Raw genomic sequence first — 23,549 nt, forward strand, 5'->3', positions numbered from 1 at the left:
CTCTAAATGCCACATCAAACTATATTCAGCTTCATAAGAATACTATTTTCATGTCAACACTCTATAGAATATATTAATATTTAGTTTACAGTATTTAATTATCAGTTGGCTTTGACACATTAGGCCAGTATCAGCAACTGCATAAATTCCAATTTTAAATGAACAACATATAACATTATATGGGAGGTTTATAACATTAGTTGTTTGTATACTTATTTGAACTGCAAAAATAATCCAGTTCTTTAAACCATAAGCAAAATAACTCTCATGAAATAAGAAATTTAGTTTTTAATCTGTAGTGATAAATTTAAATCATCACAAATATATAACAAATTACATACTACTCTCATCTACAGCCAGCTTTCAAGAATTTTTAGAAAGTAGAACAGAACATTAAATATGGACATACACAACAAGACCCTCATGGAACTACCACTGCTTCTAAGCAGTTACTGTCAACAGCAATATAAATGAAACTTCTACAATTGTGCTGCCCATCTTACTGTATAACTAAAGATAAAAAAAGGAAATGTGTGTTTTCAAGCAACAATTTTTATCAATGTAATGTATAAAACTGACTAACACTACAATGTTCACAGATTTTTGTTCTAACCGAACAGGTTCCAGACAGTATATTATTTACATGATTAATATGAGTTGTCAAATACACACTCTAAATGCCACATCAAATGAGTGATCCTTATATCTTGGTAAGGCCTATGTTCTGTATCACAAATTGCTTCATTCAACTTTAGAAGAATTTCGTGACCTTCTGCTATCTCTCCAAACACACAGTGCTCACCATCCAGGGACTGAAGATCCTTTGCGAGGGTTATGAAGAACTGTGATCCAAACATGTTATTTCCACAGCTGACCATTGACAACAGACCTGCCATATCATGTTTCAATTTAGGCATTAATTCCCCTTCATAATACTTGGCATTTTCTCCGTGAATTTTGCTGTAAACAGATTCTCCACCTTTTCCAGACCCAGTCGGATCCCCCGTCTGTGCTATAAAGTTGTGTTGTATTGAATGAAATAAACAGAAGTTGTAGTATTTTATTCGGCAGAGTTTCAAGAAGTTCAAGCATGTATTTGGCCGTTCTGTTGTAAATAGGTCAACTATGAAGTCCCCAATGGTAGTTTCCACGACGACAGCCATCGTTTGCAGACAGTCCATAAGTAAAAATTATCAATATACCGTAATATTACACGCAACTGAGGAAGACAGGACTACAAAAGTTGAAGATTCTCACATTCACCTGAAGTGATTTAGGTACGCCATAGAAAACAAACCAGGATGGTTGGAAGAAGAATTGAACCCCACTCCTTCTGAACAGAGGTACATTTGTCTTAACTACTACACCATCTCACCTCACATAATGTGTAGTGTCTATATATAATTACACAATCATTTAAGTCTCATTCTGAAATGAGTGTGTAGTGTTTGAACTTGGTCGGGAAGGTAGAAAATATGAAACAGGAAACATTCAGATTCAATTTAGACATAGTACAGATCAATGAAGTGAAATGGGAAGAAGACAAGGATTTCTGGTCAGGTGAGTATAGGATAATATCAACAGCAGCAGAAAATGGTATAACATGAGTAGGATTTGTTATGAATAGCAAGGTAGTGCACAGAGTGAGTTACTGTGAACAGTTCAGCAACAGGGTTGTTCTCATTAAAATAAACAGCAAATGAACACCAACAACGATAGTTCAGGTATACATGCGGATGTCACAAGCGGAAGATGGAGAGTGAGAGTGAGAGTGAGAGTGAGAGAGAGAGAGAGAGAGAGAGAGAGAAAGTAAATAAAGATACTGAACAGGTGATCCAGCACATAAGGGAAGACAAAAATCTAATAGTTATGGGGGACTGTAATTTGGTTGTAGCGGAAGGTGTACAAGAAAAGGTTATGGGAGAATATTGGCTTGGCTGTAGGAATGAGAGAGGAGAAACGCTGATTGAGTTCTGCAGTAAATTTCAACTAGTAATAGCGAATACTCTTCTCAGAATCACAACAGGAGGAAGTATGCTCGTTCTTGGAAAAGATCAGGAGATATGGGAAAATTGACTTGCATTACATCTCAGTCAGGCAGAGATTCCAAAATCAAAGATATCAGATTATAAAGCTTACCAAGGAGCAGATACACACTCAGATCACAATTTAGTAATGATCAAGAGTACGCTAGAGTTTAAGAGACTAGGTAGTAAGAATCAATGCACAACAAAGAGGCATAGGGAAATACTTAGAAATTAAGAGGTACGTTTGAAGTTCCCTGAGGCTGTAGATACTGTGATAAAGAATAGCTCAGTAGGCAGTTCAGTTACAGAGGAATGGGCATTTCTAAAATCTGCAGTCAAAGAAGTTGGAAAGAAAAATGCAAGTACAAGGAAGGTAACTGAGGAGAAACCATGAGTGACAGAAGAAACACTTCAGTTGATTGACAAAAGAAGGAACTACAAAAATGTTCATGGAAATTCAAGAATGCGGAAATACAAGTCACTTAGGAATGAAGTCAATAGGAAGTGGAGGGAAGCTAAGGTGAAATAGCTGCATGAAACAGGTGAAAAAATTGAAAAAGAAATGACTGTCTGAAGGAATGACTCAGTATACAGAAAAGACGACACAACCTTTGGCGAAAATAAAAGCAAGGGCAGTAACATTTAGAGTGTAATGGGAATTCCAAGTGCTGTTCAATTCAGAGGAGAGAGCAGGTAGGTGGAAAAAGTACACTGAAGGCCTCTATGACGGGAGGACTTGTCTGATGACGTGACTGAAGAAGAAACAGGAATTGACAAGGAACAGATAGGGGACCCAGTATTACAATCAGAATTTAGAAGAGCTTCGGATGACACAAGATAAAATAGGGTAGAAGGGATGGATAACACTTACTTGAATTTCTAAAATCACTGAGGGAAGGGGCAGCAAAACAATTATTCAAGGTGGTCTGTAGAATGTACGAGACTGGCGATATACCATTAGACTTTTGGAAAATCATCATCCACACAATTCCGAAAACAGCAAGAGCCGACAAGTAAGAGCATTATTGAATAATCGTTTAACAGCTCTCGAGTCTACAAGAATAATACACAGAAAATTGGAAAAGAGAATTGAGAATCCATTACACAATGATCAGTTTGGCTTTAGAAAAGGTAAAGGCACTGGAGAGGCAGTTCTGACATTGTGATTGATAATGGAAGCAAGACTGAGAAAAAACAATCAAGACACTCCCACAATTTGTCGATATGGAAGCAATGTTCGACAATGTAAATGGTGCAAGATGTTTGAAATTCTGTGAAAAACAGGGGTAAGCTATATGGAAACATGGATGATATACAATCTGTACAAGAACCAAGAGGGATGACCAGAACGAGATGGACATAAAAAGCAGACTAGCACTGGCAAAAATGTCATTCCTGGCCAAGAGCAGTCTACTGGTATCAAACATAGGCCTTAATTTGAGGAAGAAATTTCTTAGAATGTACATTTGGAACACAGCATTGTGTGTTAGTAAAAGGTGGATGGTGGGGAAACCGGAACAGAAGAGAATCTACACATTTGAGAAGTGTTGTTACAGAAAGAATGTTGAAAATTAGATGGACTGATAAGGTAAGGAGAAATAAGGAGTGTCGCTGCAGAATCAGTGAGGAGACGAATATATGAAAAAAACAAATAAGAAGAAGGGACAAGATGATAGGACATCTGTTAAGACATCAGGGAATAACCTCAATGGTGCTTGAGGAAGCTGCAGAGGGTAAAAATATTAGAGGAAGATGGAGATTGGAACCATCCAGCAAATAATTGAGAATGTAGGTTGTAAGTGCTGCTTTGAAATGAGAAGGTTGTCACAGGAGAGGAATTCATGGCAGACTGCATAAAACCTGTCAGAAGGAGACTGATGACCAAAAAACAAAGTAAAGTTCTTGTTCTCTATTTTAAAGTCTGTATTATGTAGTGTGTAGTATTCCCTCTCTCCCTATAGTATCCACCTGGGATTCACCAGTATGCAACACAGACGCTTATTAAGGGTTGCTGCTTCTCCAAGCTGTTGGAAAACCACCAAGGAAGGCTTGGGTAAACAGAACAACCCTACCATGCGCATTATCAAAAGAATCTCCCACCGTCGCCATAGTAACATGTGGCATCAGCTTCATTGCTAGAGTCACTACAAGTAGTGCTGCAATCATGGGTACTGGTTACTCTTCTGCTGATCATGTGACCTCTGATATCATGCAAGTATTCATCCACTGGGATGATTATGAAGGAGGTGGCCCAGCCAACAAGAGCCATTTTGCACCAGGAGTAAGCCCAGGCCATAGTGCCAACTGTAACAGCCAGTTCCTCAATAGGAGTTTCTGTTGCCCAAAAAATATCATACGATTGGAGTTGGGTCCAAGCTATCACTCCTCATCTTGTTTTGAGTTCTCCACACTTGGAGAAACTTTGGTCACACTCGCGGCATGTCCATGCACAACTCATCGATACTTACTCCTATGCTGGCCATGTCATTGATCCATCTGAGGGAGCCATCTATCCACAGCAGATGTCCATGTCTACTTTTAACTGGCTACGAGCATGTATGTTGCTGGTACCCGTCTTCTGGACCGTCCTCGAGCTCTGCCGCTCTCCAGAAGTATGTCCACACTGATGTCAGCCTTGTAAGGATTAATTTGTGAGTACATACAAAGTTCATTATTTCTTGCTGCCTGGGGCACATTTATTTGGTGTGGCTCTCTCAGCCATGACACAAAACTTTGTGACAAAGAGGGGATTTTATCCCACCAGAGAACTTGCAGTGTGCTATCCTGATGTCGCTACCCATCTCAATCATATCAGACACTGAAGCAGGGAAGATAATATGTGATGTCAGAGTTACACCAAGTGAAAGTCTGAACAATACCGCAAATTTCTCCTTACAGCATTTAAACATCTGGAGTTCACAGACTTCAGAAATCCAGGGAACCAAAAATAAAGACATGGGAATTAAGAAAGACAGAGAAATAAGTTCAACACACAAAGAAAGTGGACAATAAGTTACCATCAGAAATGTAACAAGAAGGGAATACCAAGTGGATTAGATTCAAAGAAAGCGTTGTTGGAGTTCCAGCAGAAGTATTTGGAAAATGTGGCAGTAAAATAAAGGTAAAGGATACCCCCTTGGTGGGATGATATGGTGAAGAGGGCTGTGAAATAATAAAAATGAAGCCAAGAAATCCAGAGATAAAAATGCACAAGTATATCAGAATAAATGAATTAAGAGTAAATGAACACAAATATCTACTTCTACATCTACAATCTGCTAAACACTGTTGAATAAATGGCAGCTGAAAGAGGCTTAAAGTAAAAACAATTGTGATCAAAGAAATATAGAAATCTCTGACTGATTTCACAGACGAACTTGACCAGGACAGCAAAGTTTAGAACTGATTACTCTATCGAACAATAAGAAAAAAGAAAAGACAATTAATACATAACAGCAATAGATAAACCAGATAGCAACACAATCACGAAAGAGAATATTTTGAAATCCTCTTTTGAAACTCTATACAGTAATACAGTAGAAGTCTCCAATAATGAAACCCATAGGCTATTTTCAATTATAATGGTAAAGCTGATCAGGAGAGTCCACACTTCATAGCGTGCCTGAAAAACATTTGATAGGGTTTGACAAAGTCAGTGCAGACATGATCAAAGCAGTTGGTCCACTAGTAATAGGGTAACAGGTGCAATATGGAAGGATGGGGAATCTACAGAAAGATGGGGAAAATAATAGCACAGCTACGGGAAGAGTAGTATGGATTCAGAGAATGCTGTGCAACTGTGTGTCTCATAATTGTACTCAGTATGTTGTTAGAGAAGATCTGGGAGACAGGAAAGACTTAAAACTTGTTCTTTTACATCTCAAAAAAGTATTTGATAATGTCCCAGGGAAGACCGTATGGTAAAGCCTAAAAAACAAAATGGACCCAAAAGCGTAATTCGTTATGTTCAAATGCTTTACAAAGGCTGCTGCAATTGCTTACATACAGAAAATCTTACATTCTTACTTGTTCCAAACAATGAAGGGGTTCAGCAAGGCAGTGTCTTTCCCCCATTACCTTTTTTCACTAACATGGATGAAGTTACAAAAGCAATGAAGCACAACAACAGGAAGGAGATCAATAAATTTGCATCTGCAGACAATGTAGCCATTTGAGGTAACACAAAGAAATGATCGCAATGTGAATCAACAGGCAAAATGTGAAAGAAAAATATAAGGCCAGAAGCTACAAAGTTGGAAACAGCAGATCACTGCAAATATCCTGGGTGCATTATGTCCAGTGATAACAGCACAGGGCAGGAGATTAATAACCAAACTCAAAAATCAGCTTTGTCCTATCATCAAGTTTAAAATCCACAATTGAACGGACAAGTCCCCTTAAGTTCAAAACAGACTCTCCATCAGTAATACTTTACCCCCTTAATGACATATGGCCTAGAAACCTGCACAACAACCAGGCAACTCAACAACAAACTGCAAGCCACAGAAAAGAAGTTCTCATGAACTGCAGTTCAGATAACTAGGAAGGATATGGTAAGAGATGAAAAAATAAGGGAGGGGGAGGGGGGAGCTGGAGTGAACACCTGCTTGAAACAAAAAGTGACAAGGCCCATTTGAGATGGCTTGGCTATGTCAAATGAATAGACGAGGGGAGGATAGCAAAACAATGGCTACAGACAGTTGTGATCGGCAGAAGACTGGTAGGGTGACCAAGAAAGATGGCTGGACCAAGTGAAATACAAAGTAGGAACAAGAAGAGTCAACTGGGATGCAGTTCTGAGAGGAGAATGGTAGATGGACAGACAAAAATGGGGAGCACTTGTAAACAACACCTGGGCTACTGAAATGGAGAAATGATGACATGACAAAAAAAAAGCCATTGCTAAAACATGTAAAAGCTATTATACGGTGTAGTTACTGACAAATTCAGAATAATTCTCTACAAATGATAGAAGATGTCGAGCAGTTACAGACATTTAAAATACAGGGTGTACATAAAATCTGGGAACACTTTCAATTATTTATTGCACAAGAACTAAACATGTACAGATGTCATACATATTGCATTTTGAAGAGAAATTCTGATTTTTTTTTCTTTACTAACATTCAATATGTGAACCATGAGTCACCCAGCAGATGTCAATATGGTAATCAAATTCTTGCCATACTTGTCCCAGCATGGCATCGTCGACTGTTGCATTCGCTTCCCATATTTTCTCCTGGAGCTCTGCTATATCATGTGGTAGAGGCGGTACATACACCAGATCTTTAATGTGTCCTCACAGAAAAAAAGTCACACAGAGTGAGATCTGGTGATCAGGAAGACCATTTCATGAAAAAGCTGTCCCCTTCTGTAGCATGGCCGATCCATTGATGCGGCAGCTCCGTGTTCATGTACCCATGAACTTTATGATGAAAATGGGGTGGAGCCCCATCCTGCTAAAAGATGGCCTTCCTTGTTGGTGGCTTCTTACTGTACTTGGTTCTAAACAACCGTTGAACAGATGTAGCACACTTGCTTTTGTCGAACTCCAACACACTGAAAGCTCGCTCTGCACCTGAATCCACCATGACTGCGACTAGCGCTGACTATCAGAAAAATTACCACACTATGCTGTGGCAGTATACATGGGGGCGGGAACAACACTTCAGGGCCTCTCTTCAAAATGACATATGTATGACATCTGTACAATTTTTGGTTTTTGTGCAATAAAAAATGGAAAGTGTTCCCAGACTTTATGTACACCCTGTATTAAGACTTATTACTTCTTTCATCAGAATGGAATTATGAATTTTCAACAGCCTATGGCAGCAATTAGAAAATCAAAGACAGGCAGAGTATGTTATCCTTTGGCTACTCTTCGACAGTATCTTCAGTCTGGTGTGTGTGTGTGTGTGTGTGTGTGTGTGTGTGTAACAATAAATTCTAGTAACTGCTGAAAAAACAGCAATATATTTTGGTATTCTAATTGTGTTAGTTCACAAGTGGCATTAATTGTCAAAATATCTAACACGCAGCACAGCAACAGGTAATGCCACTAACCCCAAACACTGTATAATATATATATGTCTTTAATCACTACAGAATATGCATGAATGAATTAAACCAGTTCTTGATTAAAGAGAGACTACATTATTTATAAGGTTGTCATTGTTGGCAATTTATTTCATCAGTATAAATCCCCTTCAGTATTTTGAAATGTATCAAGCATGCCTGTGCGCGAGTTAAGGTGTTTTGGCAATTACTAAATTAGCCAGATTAATGCAAAATTAACACTATGAAAAGTTACTTGCTACAACTGTAGTAGGTTGCATCTGTATTTATTCACACTGAGGATTATGCAAAAAACAAATACAGATTCATTGCAATATGCAGTACAGCTTCTTACCTTTCCTTTTTTTCCCTGAGCTGCTACAGCACTCTCACTGACATCACCAGGGCATTCGAGATCCTTTGGACAGATTATCCTGTCTCTGAGGTCAGCCAAAGTTTGCTTCCCAAGGAGCTGTATTTCAGCAAATATACCTCTTCCATGCCTGGTGTCAGTATGTTTGAATGGCTCATAAACATGTACAACAGCTACAATATCATCATAAGATCGAAGATCATCCTCAGGTGTTGGTTTAGTCTGTAGGAAATATAAACCAAATCAATAATGGACACAAAGGCATAGGAGGAACTTATGCACATTATTAGATGGCTGAAGTGTGCATAAAAATATGTTCGCTGTGGGGAGAGACTGCTTAAATGAGAATTTCTATATCACCTTGAGAAATCTTAATTCTGGTGCCATTAACCAACATTGATATCTCACAAATACCACTTGAGGGCACCCCTTTTTGTTGCTGCTACTTGTTTATCTGAATTAGGCTTCCTACTTTTTCTTTTCCGTTAAAGCCTATTTTCTCAGTAAATGGAAAGGTGATCTAAAATAGCCTTTTTCCAAAGGTTTACTAGCATAACAATCCCTTGATAAATTAGTTTTACTCCCATCATAATCTCCAGTATGTTTAAAAGGATAAAAAATGAACTAGAAATCTATGAAGTCATTTGAATGAAATAACAATCTGTTTAAATCTCTGGCTATTGTCTAATGCACTAGTACAAAATGAGCACTTGATATGAAATAATTATAGGCCAAATGTCAGTGCCTGGAGGTGAAAAGGGATGAGGGAGGTGGAGAGAAGGGTGCAGAGGGGTGAGCCATGGAAACTGTCAATAGTACCCACTGTTATGTCAAATTCATGTTAAGTATTTTGGGAAAGCTGTACTTGCAAACAATTAGACCACCATCAACATAAATTGACACATGAAGTCTATTTTCATCGTGCAATAAAACCAACAAGGATCTGCAGCACTGTTTGAAAACCCACTTACTTCAAGACTCTCATAAAACGTTTGTCCCAGCAGTCTAAGGCTTATTTGAGTCAACAGAGCCCCTATTCCAAGAGAGACGCTTGATGTATATTACCTTAAAAGCCTTGTGGTTGTTCTACATTCACTATCTTGATGCATTCCATTCAAAAAGGCTATCTTCACACTGTTTCAACACCATGTTCTTTAAAGCAGGTACCACTAGCAAAACTCTAATGGTATCATAAAATACAACAGGACTCTCTGCATTTTCGCAATCAGTTCCTGGTTTCTGAAAATATCACTTAGCAACTAATGGGGCTTTGAAGCAAGTGCTTCTACCAACTGCAACTTTTTGGTTTGGAATCCAGTGATTCTGCAACACCTTGACATTTGTGGGACATTCAACTAACACTCTTTAGCGCCTCTATTTCTTCACTGACAGGTTGCATCCACTTCTCCTTTCTATTCGACTGAACGGCAAAAAAGCACTGTATGGATCTTTACATTCAAAGCACTAGCTTTTGTTAGCATCAAGAACTCACCACACACTATCCGTTTGGTTTTCTTTGTTGTCTTCTGTTTTCCAGTTTATCTTCACCAGAAAATTCAGAGGCTTCTTCATTACGGAATTCTGTTGATTCTATGTTACTTTCTCCGGGATCAAGTGCATTAAATTTTTCTTCACAGTGACTTCTTCTGGATTGCCAAGGAATATCAAATTTAATATGATCACAATGGGAATTACAAACTGTTTTCAGCTTAAATTTTACATGAAGAATCAACATCACATTATTTTTGGAAGGTATCCAGAATCTAAATCCATCTTTCTCACTGACATGTCCAACAAACTGTCCAAAGACAGCCTTGTATCAAACATTGAATATTTTTTTTTTTTTGTTTATATGAACACAGCAACCTGTGTCAAAAATTCTGAGGTGATCAAGTACTTTTTTTCTTTCTTTCTTGTACCACAGCTCTTATGGAAAAGTTGTTTGGAATGGAATGGAAGACCTTCCAGTATGATTTAAAATATGGACTGGAATCATCATTAAAACATTTATAATACCAAGCACCTCCAAATGACTTTTCTGGCCTAACAACAGGCATATTCAACATGTAAAGCCCACTTTTCACACAGCCCAACATGACGATGTTGTCGCTGGCCTTTTCCTGAATTCTAACACTTTTATAGTAAAAAATTTTGCTGCAGCAGTTACATGCAGCGGCTCTGGCTGCGACCATATGAGCACCTGCATCAGGCACATATGAAATATTTTTCATTCTAGCACTGTACAAAACAAAATACTGTTTCTTCATAGTGATATGCTTCATGTCGCCACTATCACAAAATCATTTATTTATGTCAGTGCAATTCCTAGTAGATGAACCCATGGTGTGTGAAGTAAATATGGCCTTTCCAGTTGTCTTCTCTTCCTGCCATGTGCTACTGCAGTCAAGAGCATTCAGTTGACACTCCGCTGCACAGTGACCTAGTTGTTTACATTTATTATTCGGAAATTTTTGTTTTGCTCATTCTTATGACTTCTTTTTCTGTGCATTAGACACTACAAATACAGTTACATCCATTGCATTTTGTTTATGCAATTCAATGGCACAAAGTTTTTCAGTAATTAAGTTCAAACTCTGGTTTTCCACTAGTATTGTGTCCCAGAGATTTTTTAAAGCTATCAAATTCCTTTCCCAGCATAGATAAAATTCAACTGTTTAATATTCTTTCAGGAAACATATTCTCTTATGTTTTGCTAATTCATCATTTATTTCTTCAAATAATTTTAGCAATTAATTTGAATATGATTGATTCAATGTAGTGTGTGCTAGTAGAAGAAATCTGTTTTGCTGTCGAAACAAGCTGTACGTAAGAACATGGCAACAAATGGAGATTATAAATGATGTATAACTGAAATATGATTGGTTGGTTGATTTGGGGGGAAGGGACCAAACAGCAAGGTCATCAGACCCATCGGATTAGGGAAGGATGGGGAAGGAAGTCGGCTGTGCCCTTTCAAAGGAACCATCCCAGCATTTGCCTGAAGTAATTTAGGAAAATCACAGAGAACCTAAATCAGGATGGCCAGAACAGGATTGAACCATCGTCCTCCTGAATGCGAGTCCAGTGAACTGAAATATGAAGAAAATATTTTTGTCTCAACAAATATTAAATGATTGAATTTTACCTATGCTGGGAAAGGAATATAAAAAATTTAAAGATCTCGGGACACAACACCAGTGGCTCCTTAGATGATGCAAGTCTTATCACCAGGAGAATCAGGCCTGAAGTTTGGGAAGCCTTCTTATAGGGAATACAAAGACATAAAATGCACTGTTCATTGTTAGCAGCACCAAGAGAAAGATGTGCTTGCTGGTGCTCCATAATTTTCCTTTTTGACTGTGATAAACTGACGCTGCAGTGTTTGTCTTCAGGATGCCACTGTAGGAGATGTCAAGAATTTGATTAAGTAAAAAATCCATGCCTTTTGTTATTTATTTACTGTCTATAAACCAACTTCTGGATTTTCCTTTAAGTGACACTGTATGTGGCAGATACACTCAATTCTAAATACTAGCTTTTAATATTTTACTGTTCATGTCACTTTCCCACACTTTACTGATTATGTCAAGACTATTGAGTGCCACGACATATTATATATTTTCAATTATAAAGAAGTGCTACACAAAATTCACACTATATCATCAACTGTAGATTGAATTTATGATTCTTCTTTCGCAACAATGTCCTGGTTCAAAAAGAATCGTTCCAAAATTCCATTGTGTGTTTACATAGTGAAGCGCACATTTTTGAGAATTTTTGGAGGCCTATGGTATGTGTGAGGTATGTAACTTACTTCTTAGTAAATTATGAGCGCCAGTTGTGCATTCTATAAGCTGTTGCAACATTATCTTTTTAGAAAATCTTTTCTCCTTTATTGAACTGCATGAGAACAGTATTTTCAGTTTCTTCCGTGCACTTATCTGTTTGTTATGAGTCAGTGTCTGAAATTTTATGACTGTGACAAATTTATCCCTTATGAGATAATGTTTTGTGAACATAACTGTCTCCCTCCAACAGTAGTGTACACTGACAGCACTAGTGAGCATAATCTTGATAGAAGTTGGAGACACAAAGGGAATTTGTAAATTTTATCTCACATTTGAGTGTTGCAGCTTCAAATCTTAAACAGAACTAGTAATCCCTGTGATGTAACAGATCATGAAGTCAGAACAATATCAGTGAGACCAATTTACATAAAAAACAGCATACCAGTCAAAATGCAGACCCATTGTGATTGCTGTTCTTGGGCACGGGTTGAGTTAGTTGCTATTTGTAAGCAGCTGAAAATCACTGACTGCTCAAAAGGGACTGAAGCTGCTTTGAATGGGTGTTTTTGGCAAACTGCTGATGGTCAGTCAAGCACCAGGGATATCGAAGTACCTCAAGAACTAGCCTCTCCAATAGATACTGTCTTTTCTGCTGGGAGTACAACATCTATCACTTCTCATCCACTTGACTGAGAGAGGTGTGTCATTGGTAGGTCTAAATGCCCTGTATAGAGGAGGCAGAGATGAGGAAGAACACAGGGTATTACACCCATCCCTCCAAACAAGTCTGACTGAGCCGTGGCTGGCTCACATTGATGCTTTGTTCTATGACATCTGTCACAATTGAGTGGCATCTTATTTCTCCCTGAGTTACTGCCATAACGAGTTGCTGACTTGCCTCCGTCAGTGGCAGCAGCAGCGCTTATTGATACTAGTACTGCTGTACCATCTTTGGTGTGACCGCTATATTTCAGTGTGTCATGTATGTGGCAGTCGGTCAGTTGGGACAGAGCAGCGAGCAAGTCTCCGCGGTGCAAGGTCAGGCCGGGGCCGCTGGCGGTGTGCATGCGTGGTCGGATTTTTGAGGCGCTAGCTGCGAGAGCTACAGATTTCGTCGCCCACCGAGCCTGGACGCTGAAGATGAGTGCTCAGTAAACCTGTTATGAAACCCCAACTGCTGTGACATCTCCTCGTTCATTGCCGTTTGTTGCTTTCTGGGCCATTCCTGCAAGCAGCAACGTATGGTGTGTTGGAGTTGGCGAAATTTTGCAGCCATCTTCCTGTCTGGTGGTTAACTATTGAATTGGTTGATACTTATTAGTTAAGTGCACCAGTGGTATCTTCTGCCTTTTGGCCGTTAACATTCCAATTACCTGCCCTGGTCGTTAGCGTAGTTTTCTGGCAGTGTGTTTTCGTCGCCATATTGATGCTGTCTGGCACGGCGTGTAGTTCGACAGCCTTTGGTGTTTTTCATATTTCTGAATGGTTATTGTGTCTTGACTGTATTTAGACGCCAATTTTCAAGACGTAGAGCTGCTGGTATCCTCGTCCTCAGTGATATTCCTGTTGTCGTGCTGTTGGTCGGGCAGAAGGGAATTTATTAGGTTGTTGGTTGGTCCTACAGCCGTCCCTGGGTCGAGTTGCCATCCGATTATTTAGTATTATGCTTGGCTGCCTGTCTCACCTAAACTTATGTTAGCATTACCTCCTCAGGCTGACACTTGGAACACTTCTGAGCACCAATGTTCTGTTGTTTTAGATTGTGATTTTCTTTTAGTTTCAAGTACTGTGCGAGGCCTTCAGCCATCTATTAATTTGGTTTGTTTTAATGTTAAGATAAGGCCTTCAACCATGTTAAATTAAAACTTGGAAGATTCTTGTCTAAACTTTTTTTTTTTAAGAAAGGGGATTTTGCCCACTTGAAATCCTTATTATTATCCAGGCCTTAGGCCTTGAGTTGTTCTATGTTCAGTATGTGGCCTTCAGCCAAATTTTACATGAAATATTTTAAGATAAGGCCTTCAGCTGTCTTAAATTAAAATTTGAAGTCACTTGTTTAAAATTTTCTTCTCTATCTGAAATTCTTGTTCCCGGGCCTTAAGCCCTCAGTTCTTTATCTCCAGTGTGTGGTCTTCAGCTGAGTTTTTATGTCAAATTTTGTAACTAAGGCCTTCAGCCTTGTGTATTCCTTAAGGCAATTTTAATAACTTGTGTCCGGGCCTTCAGCCATATTGGTCTGAATACTTTTAACGGCATGTGTGATTAAGTGTTTTTGGTAAATAATGTTTGTATGTTTTGTGCAACTGACAGTAACTGATTTTGGCCCCTTTCCACAACTATAACCTGATCCGCTCTGTTCTGCCAAACCAGACGTGGTGGTTGAGACAGAAGCAGCTCTTGAGTTTTGTTTAAGGCCATTAGGGGCCTTGAAGACACAGTTTGTTTTGGAAGGCACTCAATCTAATGGCAGTCAGTCAGACAGGGTGCAGGCACAGTTAATGCATTAGTTCAAAGACATCATCTTATTGCCTCAAATTCTGGTATCTCTTTCCGCTGTCAACTTCGAATAGTTCTGAAGTAGTATCTTGTGAGGCTTAGCTTGGTACCTTCTTCATTGCAGTGATGTCGGGTTGCCTATCGGCATGTGTTCCCTGTGCCTGGTTGGTTTCGAGTTAGTATCTCGCTTCTTTTCGTTGTTGAGCTAGCAACAGTACCTGGGTTGGTCATCTCGGGGGACTTAGATCAGTCCCTTCCTGGTGCAGGGATGTTGGGTGCCCAGTGGGCAGGTGTTCCCTCTGCATGGGTGGGTCCCAGCGAGTGTCTCACTTGCGGCTTTCTCATGGCCATTGTCTTTTGTTTAATTAAGGAGCTTCCGGTCAATTTCATTTTGGCATGTGGTCCCCAGTTTGATGTTTGAGGGGGGGGGGGGGAGGTTGAGCCGTTCGCGACTCGTGTTTGTGCCGTTTATTACTTGACATCTTGTCTTTGCGGTACTGCTGTCCTGTTACTTATTTGATTCACTGGCGTTACTGAGTTGCTGGCCTCCTGCCCATGAGTGGTAGCAACAGTGCTATCAATAAGAGAACTGTCATACTACCTTCGGAGCAACCACTAGTATTTCCGGGTTGTGGTGTGCAGTGAGTTCAGTAGGGAATGAGTTCCTGTGAGGTCTGCACAGCCAGTACTCGCCCGACCGCTGGCGACACACGTGCACTGTCAGATGGAAGGAGACTTGAGCAGGGACGACCGTTGGTTGGTTGTTCAGTCGGTTGTCTCATCGGGCGACATGTATTTGGTCTTCTGACTGCTTCTGGGTTCTCTGTGTGTGTCGACTCTTTATTTGTCCTTGTTGTTGCTCAGTGAATGGTTTTAGTACTGTTTGAGTTGTTTGTGGGAGTGTTTACGCTAAACCGTGTGTACCTTGTGGTTTTGACTGATCATTTATTGTAATGCTGTCTGCACATTGGATGGAGTGAGTCAGTTCGGATGGAGCATAAAGCAAGTCTCCATGGTGCGAGGCCAGACTTGGGCCGCTGGCAATGTGCATGCGCTGTCGGATCGTGAGGCGCTAGCTGCGAGAGCAATAAGTTCGTTGCCCATTGAACCTAGACGCTGAAGTTGAGTGATCAGTTAATCTGTTATGAAACTTCAACTATTGTGACTTCTCTTCGTTCATTTGCGGGCTGTGGCCCCCTTGGCTGTTTGGGCCAGCAGCATCGTATGATGTGTTGGAGTCAGCAAAATCTTGCAGCCGTCTTCCTATGTTGTGTTTAATCATTAAATTGACTGTTACTCATCAGTGAAGTGCACCAGTGGTATTTTCTGCCCTGTGGCCGTTAACGCTCCAGTTACCTGCTCTGGTCGTTAGCATAGTTTGTCGGCAGCGTGCCTTTTTCTTGTCATGTTGTTGCTGTCCAGCACAGCGTGTAGTTCGACAGCCTTCTAAGTGGTTTGGTTCATATTTTGCTTAGAGTGGCTATTGTTCCCATGGCTGTTTTCCAACGCCGATTTCTGGAGGCGTAATGCTGTTCGTATTCTCATCCTTGGCCGATATTCTCCATCATTGTTCCGTTGGTCGAATGGAAGGGAATTGGTTAAATTGTTGGTTGGTCCTTGGGCTGCCCCTAGTTTGGGTTGCCATCTGATTACGCAACTTCAACTCTTGGATGACTGTCTCACCTCACCTTACGTTTGAGCTACCTTCCCAGGCTGATCCTTGGAACACTTCTGAGCACCACTTGTTCTGTTTGTTTTAAATAGTGATTTACATCTTAGTTGAAGCATTGTGCGTGGCCTTTGGCCATGTATTAGTTCAATTTTATTTTTTTTTATTTTACATAAAGGCCTTCAGCCATGTTAAACTCAAATTTTGAGCATTGATTGTTTTTAAAAAATCTTTTTATCCTTATAAATTGTTCTATCTGAATTTTTTGTAATCCAGCCCTAAGCTTTTAGTTGTTCTTTGTGTTATTTGTGGCCTTCAGCCAAGGATTTGCATGAACCCCTTAATAAGGCCTTCAGCCGTGTGTATTCTCTAAAAGGATTTATTCTAAATTAGTTATCTGACTTGTTCAGGTCTTCAGCTGTGGTTTCAAATTTGTTTGTGGCCTGCAGCCCTGCAATAAGTTAATCAGGCTTCGGCCATTCTGTTGTAAGTTTGAAAGGAAATTTTCTTGCTTAAAAAAATTGTTTATTAATGTGCCTTAATTATAGTTGTCCTTCAGACGTGTAGTGTAGGCCTTCAATCGTTAATTATTTTCATTGCATTTTTTTTTAAATTTTACCTTCTATTTTTAATTGCTTTTGATTTCTAAGCCGTTCTTGTTCGCTGTGTGGTTTTGGGCCTTCAGCCCAGAAAGCATCTTAAGTTTTCTTTAACCCAGCCTTCAGCTGTATTGTTTAGTTGTGATCCTAAAGCCAACGTGTGAATAAGTGGTTCTTAGAAAAATAAAGTTGCGTGTTTGATTGTGCAACTCACAGTAACTGTTTACGGCCCCATCCACAACCTTAACCTTATCCTGTGCACTCTCTGACTACCTACCAATCAGGTCGCAAGCGGTCTGACATTCTGTCTTCCACTCAAATTGAAGCAATGACACACACTTCACCAACTGGGAACCCTGCTGCAACACAATTCAGGGGGAAGTAAACTCAAAAGTATATGGGGTCTCTTAATCACTGGCAGTCCAAACACATTGTTGAAGTAGAAGATGCAACTAACTGCAGACTGTGGCATGCACGGGAACAAAAAATGCCTCTCATCTGGAGTCTGACGGGGAACTGTGTTTCAGAAACTGGCAGATGAAGTCGACAAAACCAGCTTCCCTCGTGGAATTTCAATAAAGTTCACAATCGGCAACACTATCCCCAAAACTGATGGGTCTTCAGTTTCTGAACAAAGCAGAATGCTTAAACAAGAGACTTCAAAGGTTCTGTAACAAGCTGCACTGTGATTTCTTATGATGTAGGACTGAGACGTTAGCGGCTCCCTAAATAGGTGATGGGTGCAATTCATGTCAGAGGCTGCTAGTCAGCGGGTTGACAGTGTGTGTGGAGTTCACACAAACCTCTTTTAGCTTAGGTGACTCTGCATCCATTGAAGATAGCATAGCTGTCGAGACTCAAAGTTTTAATGTAAGATCCAAAGAAATACTGCCCCCCCCCCCCCCTCAGATGAAACAGTCTAACTCCTGGCCATTAACTACTGAAGTATTTGTAACAAAATCCCAGAGTTTGCTCTAAGTCCTTAAAAAAAAAGCTAACCCCATATAATACTTGCCATAGAAAGCTGACTAAAACCCAAAATTGACAACAAAGAGATTGTTGGGACAAGAGAATGGGCCTAAAACCTAAATTGACAATGAAATGTTTGGATCAAAAGAATGGGCTAATGGGATGTGGAGATGGTGCACTTGTTCCAGTAAATAAGAAACTTAAATCCAATTTCAGAGAAACTGAGGCTGCATTTGAGGTGCTTTTGCAAGACTCAGTTTCAGGGCGGGTGCATGTAAAGTTTTAACTAGGTCTTTCAACTGACCACCAGACTCATCCCCATACATAACCAAAAACTTCAGTTTCTGAGTATGTTTGTCCCACAATCACATTATCATCAATAGAGGAGGCTTTAATAATCCAAGAACTGATTGATGTGGGTGATGGGTGTGGAAAGGCATATGCTGCACATAAACGATTAGACAATTTGTCAAGCTTTGCTACGTTGGGCGAACATACAGCATGTTTTAAGAGAAATATTGTTTGATGGCAGATTTGACAAGATGGTGGATGTTTCTCTGCATTAATGTAGTCCTGCACATGTTGAGCAGAAAAGTTTTATCATAATTTATTGCACTGCATTGCGAACTTCTACAACAATTAGGTGTAAAAATAAAATAGCTCTTGCGACTATCAAAATGATGGAGTGTTACACCTTTCCAGCCATATATTACACAAGAAGAGGTTAATAAGAAAATAAATATTCTGTGCACAACATATAAGCAAGAGTGCAATTAAATAAAAAATTGAAGCTCTTTTGTTCTTCCATTATTATGCATATGGTGATGGTATTTTAGTGAACTGTCATTAGACAGTCAAGTAGAAGAGAATAAATTTTCGCATACTTGTGTTTTCTTTTCCAATGAGAGGGTGAAATAAGTCAAGTTATTAAAAGCTTGGTTGTCCATTCTGATAAAGTTTATGTAATCATCAGATTATGACAGTACTATTTCCTTTAGCAGATTTTCATGGATATGTTTCTCTCTCATTTTCAGCCATTTCCTGGACCACCACCTTGTTTTCTTTTTTTTTCTTTATTCACAAAGGTAAAGTCAGTGCACAAAATGCTTTTTCTGCTTTGTTAGTCATTCCCACTAGTGTCAAAATACTGTGCAAAACAAACAGTGTCTGCTTCCAGAGAGAGGTGAAACTGACAAACTTTGTTGGTATGTGTTCGGGCAAGTCTTGAGAAACCTGTGGGTAGAAAAGGGCAAATTTGGCAAACAACTTTGATCATGTATGAGCTGCTTTACTAAATGCCTTCTCTGAAAACTAACTACAACAGATAGCTTGGAAAGCCACACAAAATAGCAAACAAATTGCCGTGATGTCACTGAGGACATCCATACCAAAACTGGTATCTGTGACAATTACTTAAGTACAAACGGCAGCTAAAACTAGTAGGCAGTAAACTAGATAAAGAGGCAGTCATATCATATCTCAAAGAAGAAAATAAAACATTTAGCTCTGGGCTCCAGCATGTAGAAGTATTGTCACTAAAGTTTAAAAGAATAGTTGTCCATGCACTGGATCCAAACAAATATACACTCAGCAGCAGAGTGGGCACTGCTGTGAAACTGCCTGGCAGATTGAAACTGTGGACTGAACTGGGACTCAAACCTGAGACTTTGCCTTTCACAGGCAGGTGCTCTACTGACAGCTATCCCAACACGAATCAATGTGCTTTCACTGGATATAAATGTACCTAGTAAAAAATGGAACCCCCATTGCATACAGCAACTGTAAAAGTACTTCTAAAGAGACAGTGACTACTGCATAATAAGTGTGAAATGAAGCATAGGTCTACAGACAGATCCACTGATTTAGAAGTGTTTGGCTGTAAAGACGGAAATATGTAAAGTTGTTAATCACACAAAACTTTAGTGTCCAGACACTGAAGGATGATACAGGAACTGAAATTAATGATAGCAAAGCAAAAGACAGAATGGTGAACTCTGTTTTCAAATGTTTCTTTACTAAGGAAGATACAAAAGCACTGTCCCAATTTACATCTTGCAACACTGTGAAGATGAATGATACAGATATCAGTGCCTGCAACACTGAGAAACACCTAAAATAGCTACAATTAAGCAAGGCTCCAGAGCCTAACGCAGTTTCTGTCAAATTCTATACATAGTTTGCAGCTAGGTTAGTGCTAACTTCAACCATAATATACCACTGACTCTTCAAGGGACAGCTGAGCCTAGTGTTCAGAAAATCTCATACATCACACTCATCTATAGGAATAGTTGTACAAGTGATCTGTAAAATTACCACTGAATTTGATTGGCATACACCGTTGTAAAATCCTAGAACACATGACATTATCCATTGCGACTAATACCTATTCTGAATACTTCTATCACATGAAACCCAACTGATAGTTTTCTCACACGACGTCCTGAAAACCTTGGATCAAGACAGTCAGGTGGATGCAGTTTTTCTTGACTTCCAAAAAGCATTTGAATCAGTACCACAGCATCATTTATTAACAAAATTATGGTTCTATGGGTATCGAACAAAATTTTTGACTGCACTGAAGATGTATTGGTATGGAAGGAGCAGCATGCTATTTTGATTTGAGAGTCATCAACATAAGTAAAATTCATTAAAGCATTTACTAATGGTTTGTCAACAGCTGCAGTTATTTATTAGGCAACTACTTTTGAACCCTTAAAGGTACATTTTCAAGCCTGGCCCACTGAGGCTGCACTGACAGTGCCTGATCTTAATAATAAACATTGAGTGGCAACACACGTTCTACAAATGTTAACAAGATGAATGAAATTTGATTTTGACTTGGCAACAGGCATGTGTGGATTGTGGCATTCATCCTGCTAACATTTATAAAGCATGTGTTGCCACTCAATTTGTATTATTAAGGTCAGGCACTGTCAAGGCAGCCTCAGTGGGCTAAGCTTGAAAATGAACATATAAGGGTTCAAAACTAGTCAGCTAATAAATAAATACAACTGTTGACAGACTGATTAATAAATATTTAGGGGATTTAAATAAAGTTGCTGTTCCCTGTCAACGGTATGCTGAAACTGAAGAATAAATAGAATTAATTTCAGGCATACACATGAAATTGTGTGGAGGACACTTTTCACATTATATGTTACTAACCAGGCAGACAGTACTAATAGTAACCACAGACTTTTTGCAAATAGTGCAGTTATTTATAATGAAGTACTACCTGAAAAACACCATGTAAATATTCAGATCTTGATAAGAAGTGAAACTTGAGCAAAGACCGGCAACTTATTTTAAACATTCAGAAATGTAAACTGTACAGTTCAAAAAATACAGACTAAAACAACAATGAATTACAATTGGAGTCACTCTACTCATAAAAATATTCAGGAGTAACAGTACATAGGTATTTTAAATGTAATGACTACATAAGGCTCAGTCATATCCAAAGAGAAGACAGGTGGCAGACTCCTGTTTATTGCCACCAACTGGAAAAATGCAGTCAGTCCACAAAGGCGACTGCTTACAAAACAGTCGTGTGACATATCCTACAACACTGCTCAAGTTTGTGGTGTCCACATCAAGTGGGACTAACAGGGATATTGAAAATGAAAGAAGAGCAGCTGCACCAATAGTCACAGGTTCGTTTGACATGTGAGACTGTGTCACAGAAATGTTGAAAAACCTGAAATGGCAGACTCTAGAATATAAGTGCAACTTATCCTGCAAAAATTTACTTACAAAGTTTCAAGAACCAGTGTCAAATGAAGAACCTACAAATTATGTATCCACAGCTCCATACATATCACTCCCAAATTGGCCGAAATTAAGATTAGGCTAATTACAGCACCCACAAAGGCATTTAAGCAGTCATTCTTCCCATGTGGTACCCTCTGTCATGTATTTCACAGATGTTTGCTGCGTATATACAGGGTGATTCAAAAAGAATACCACAACTTTAAAAATGTGTATTTAATGAAAGAAACATAATATAACCTTCTGTTATACATCATTACAAAGAGTATTTAAAAAGGTTTTTTTTTCACTCAAAAACAAGTTCAGAGATGTTCAATATGGCCCCCTCCAGACACACGAGCAATATCAACCCAATACTCCAACTCGTTCCACACTCTCTGTAGCATATCAGGCGTAACAGTTTGGATAGCTGCTGTTATTTCGCGTTTCAAATCATCAATGGTGGCTGGGAGAGGTGGCCGAAACACCATATCCTTAACATATCCCCCATAAGAAAAAATCGCAGGGGGTAAGATCAGGGCTTCTTGGAGGCCAGTGATGAAGTGCTCTGTCACGGGCTGCCTGGCGGCCGATCCATCGCCTCGGGTAGTTGACGTTCAGGTTTCATAACTAACCTTTTTCGTAGGACTCTCCATACAGTTGATTGTGGAATTTGCAGCTCTCTGCTAGCTCTGCGAGTCGATTTTCCTGGGCTGCGAACAAATGCTTGCTGGATGTGTGCTACATTTTCATCACTCGTTCTCGGCCGTCCAGAACTTTTCCCTTTGCACAAACACCCATTCTCTGTAAACTGTTTATACCAACGTTTAATACACCACCTATCAGGAGGTTTAACACCATACGTCGTTCAAAATGCACGCTGAACAACTGTCGTCGATTCACTTCAGCCGTACTCAATAACACAAAAAGCTTTCTGTTGAGCGGTCGCCATCTTAGCATCAACTGACGCTGACGCCTAGTCAACAGCGCCTCAAGCGAACAAATGTACAACTAAATGAAACTTTATAGCTCCCTTAATTCGCCGACAGATAGTGCTTAGCTCTGCCTTTTTTCGTTGCAGAGTTTTAAATTCCTAAAGTTGTGGTATTCTTTTCGAATCACCCTGTATATAGATATGCTTGTGTGGGGAAACACAATGTGAAATGTGAATTCCAACACCCTGCAAAAACCTTGACTATACTGGGTTCAGTGAAAGGTGACCTAGGCTTTCAAAAACCAGGCATTTATCAAATTCCTTGTCAGTGCGGAAAATCATACATTGGGGAGACATTCCGCACTGCAGAAGAGAGGTGCCGCAAACACAAGCGCCATACCGAATTACGCCAGGCCACTAAATCAGCCGTGGCTGACCATTGTATAAAGACTGGCCATACTACTATAGACTATGAAAAAACAAAAGTATTCTGTCAATCCTCCTACTTCTGGGACTGTGTTACTAAAGAGGCTATCGAAATCCGACTACGGGACGATCTAATTAATAAAGACAGCGGCCTTCAACTTAGTCAGGCTTGGAACCCTGCACTCAGCCTGGAGAGAAAGATGCGGTCCCAGAGATCGAGGACCGCCCGACGGCAGCAGCAGGGAGACTGCAGACCCAGTTCAGACCCAGACACTGCTTTCCCCATCACCTCCAGTAGCCACCGCGCCGGCTGCACCGAAGACACCAGGAGAGGAACATTGGAGGGGGTAATGGCTATTATATATAGGATGCCGAGAGGAACAGCACAGCATTCGTCAGGCACCACCTGAAGATGGCAGCATGTACATCTGCCAAAATATTGTGGAGAAATTACGATGCTACCAGGT

General features: G+C 39.8%; 1 protein-coding gene across 1 annotated transcript in view; it reads right to left on the reverse strand.

Annotated features, from left to right (window-relative positions):
- Nucleotides 1–23,549, reverse strand: part of LOC126203092 (snRNA-activating protein complex subunit 3-like) — a 73,380-nt gene that overhangs the window by 23,454 nt on the left and 26,377 nt on the right. Inside the window, exon 3 of the mRNA XM_049937335.1 lies at nucleotides 8,437–8,676. Coding sequence (XP_049793292.1) covers nucleotides 8,437–8,676 — 240 coding nt within the window. The remainder of the gene's footprint in view (nucleotides 1–8,436; nucleotides 8,677–23,549) is intronic.

This window comes from Schistocerca nitens, chromosome 9 (genome assembly GCF_023898315.1).
Source record: "Schistocerca nitens isolate TAMUIC-IGC-003100 chromosome 9, iqSchNite1.1, whole genome shotgun sequence".
In the NCBI taxonomy this organism is placed as follows: Eukaryota; Metazoa; Arthropoda; class Insecta; order Orthoptera; family Acrididae; genus Schistocerca; species Schistocerca nitens.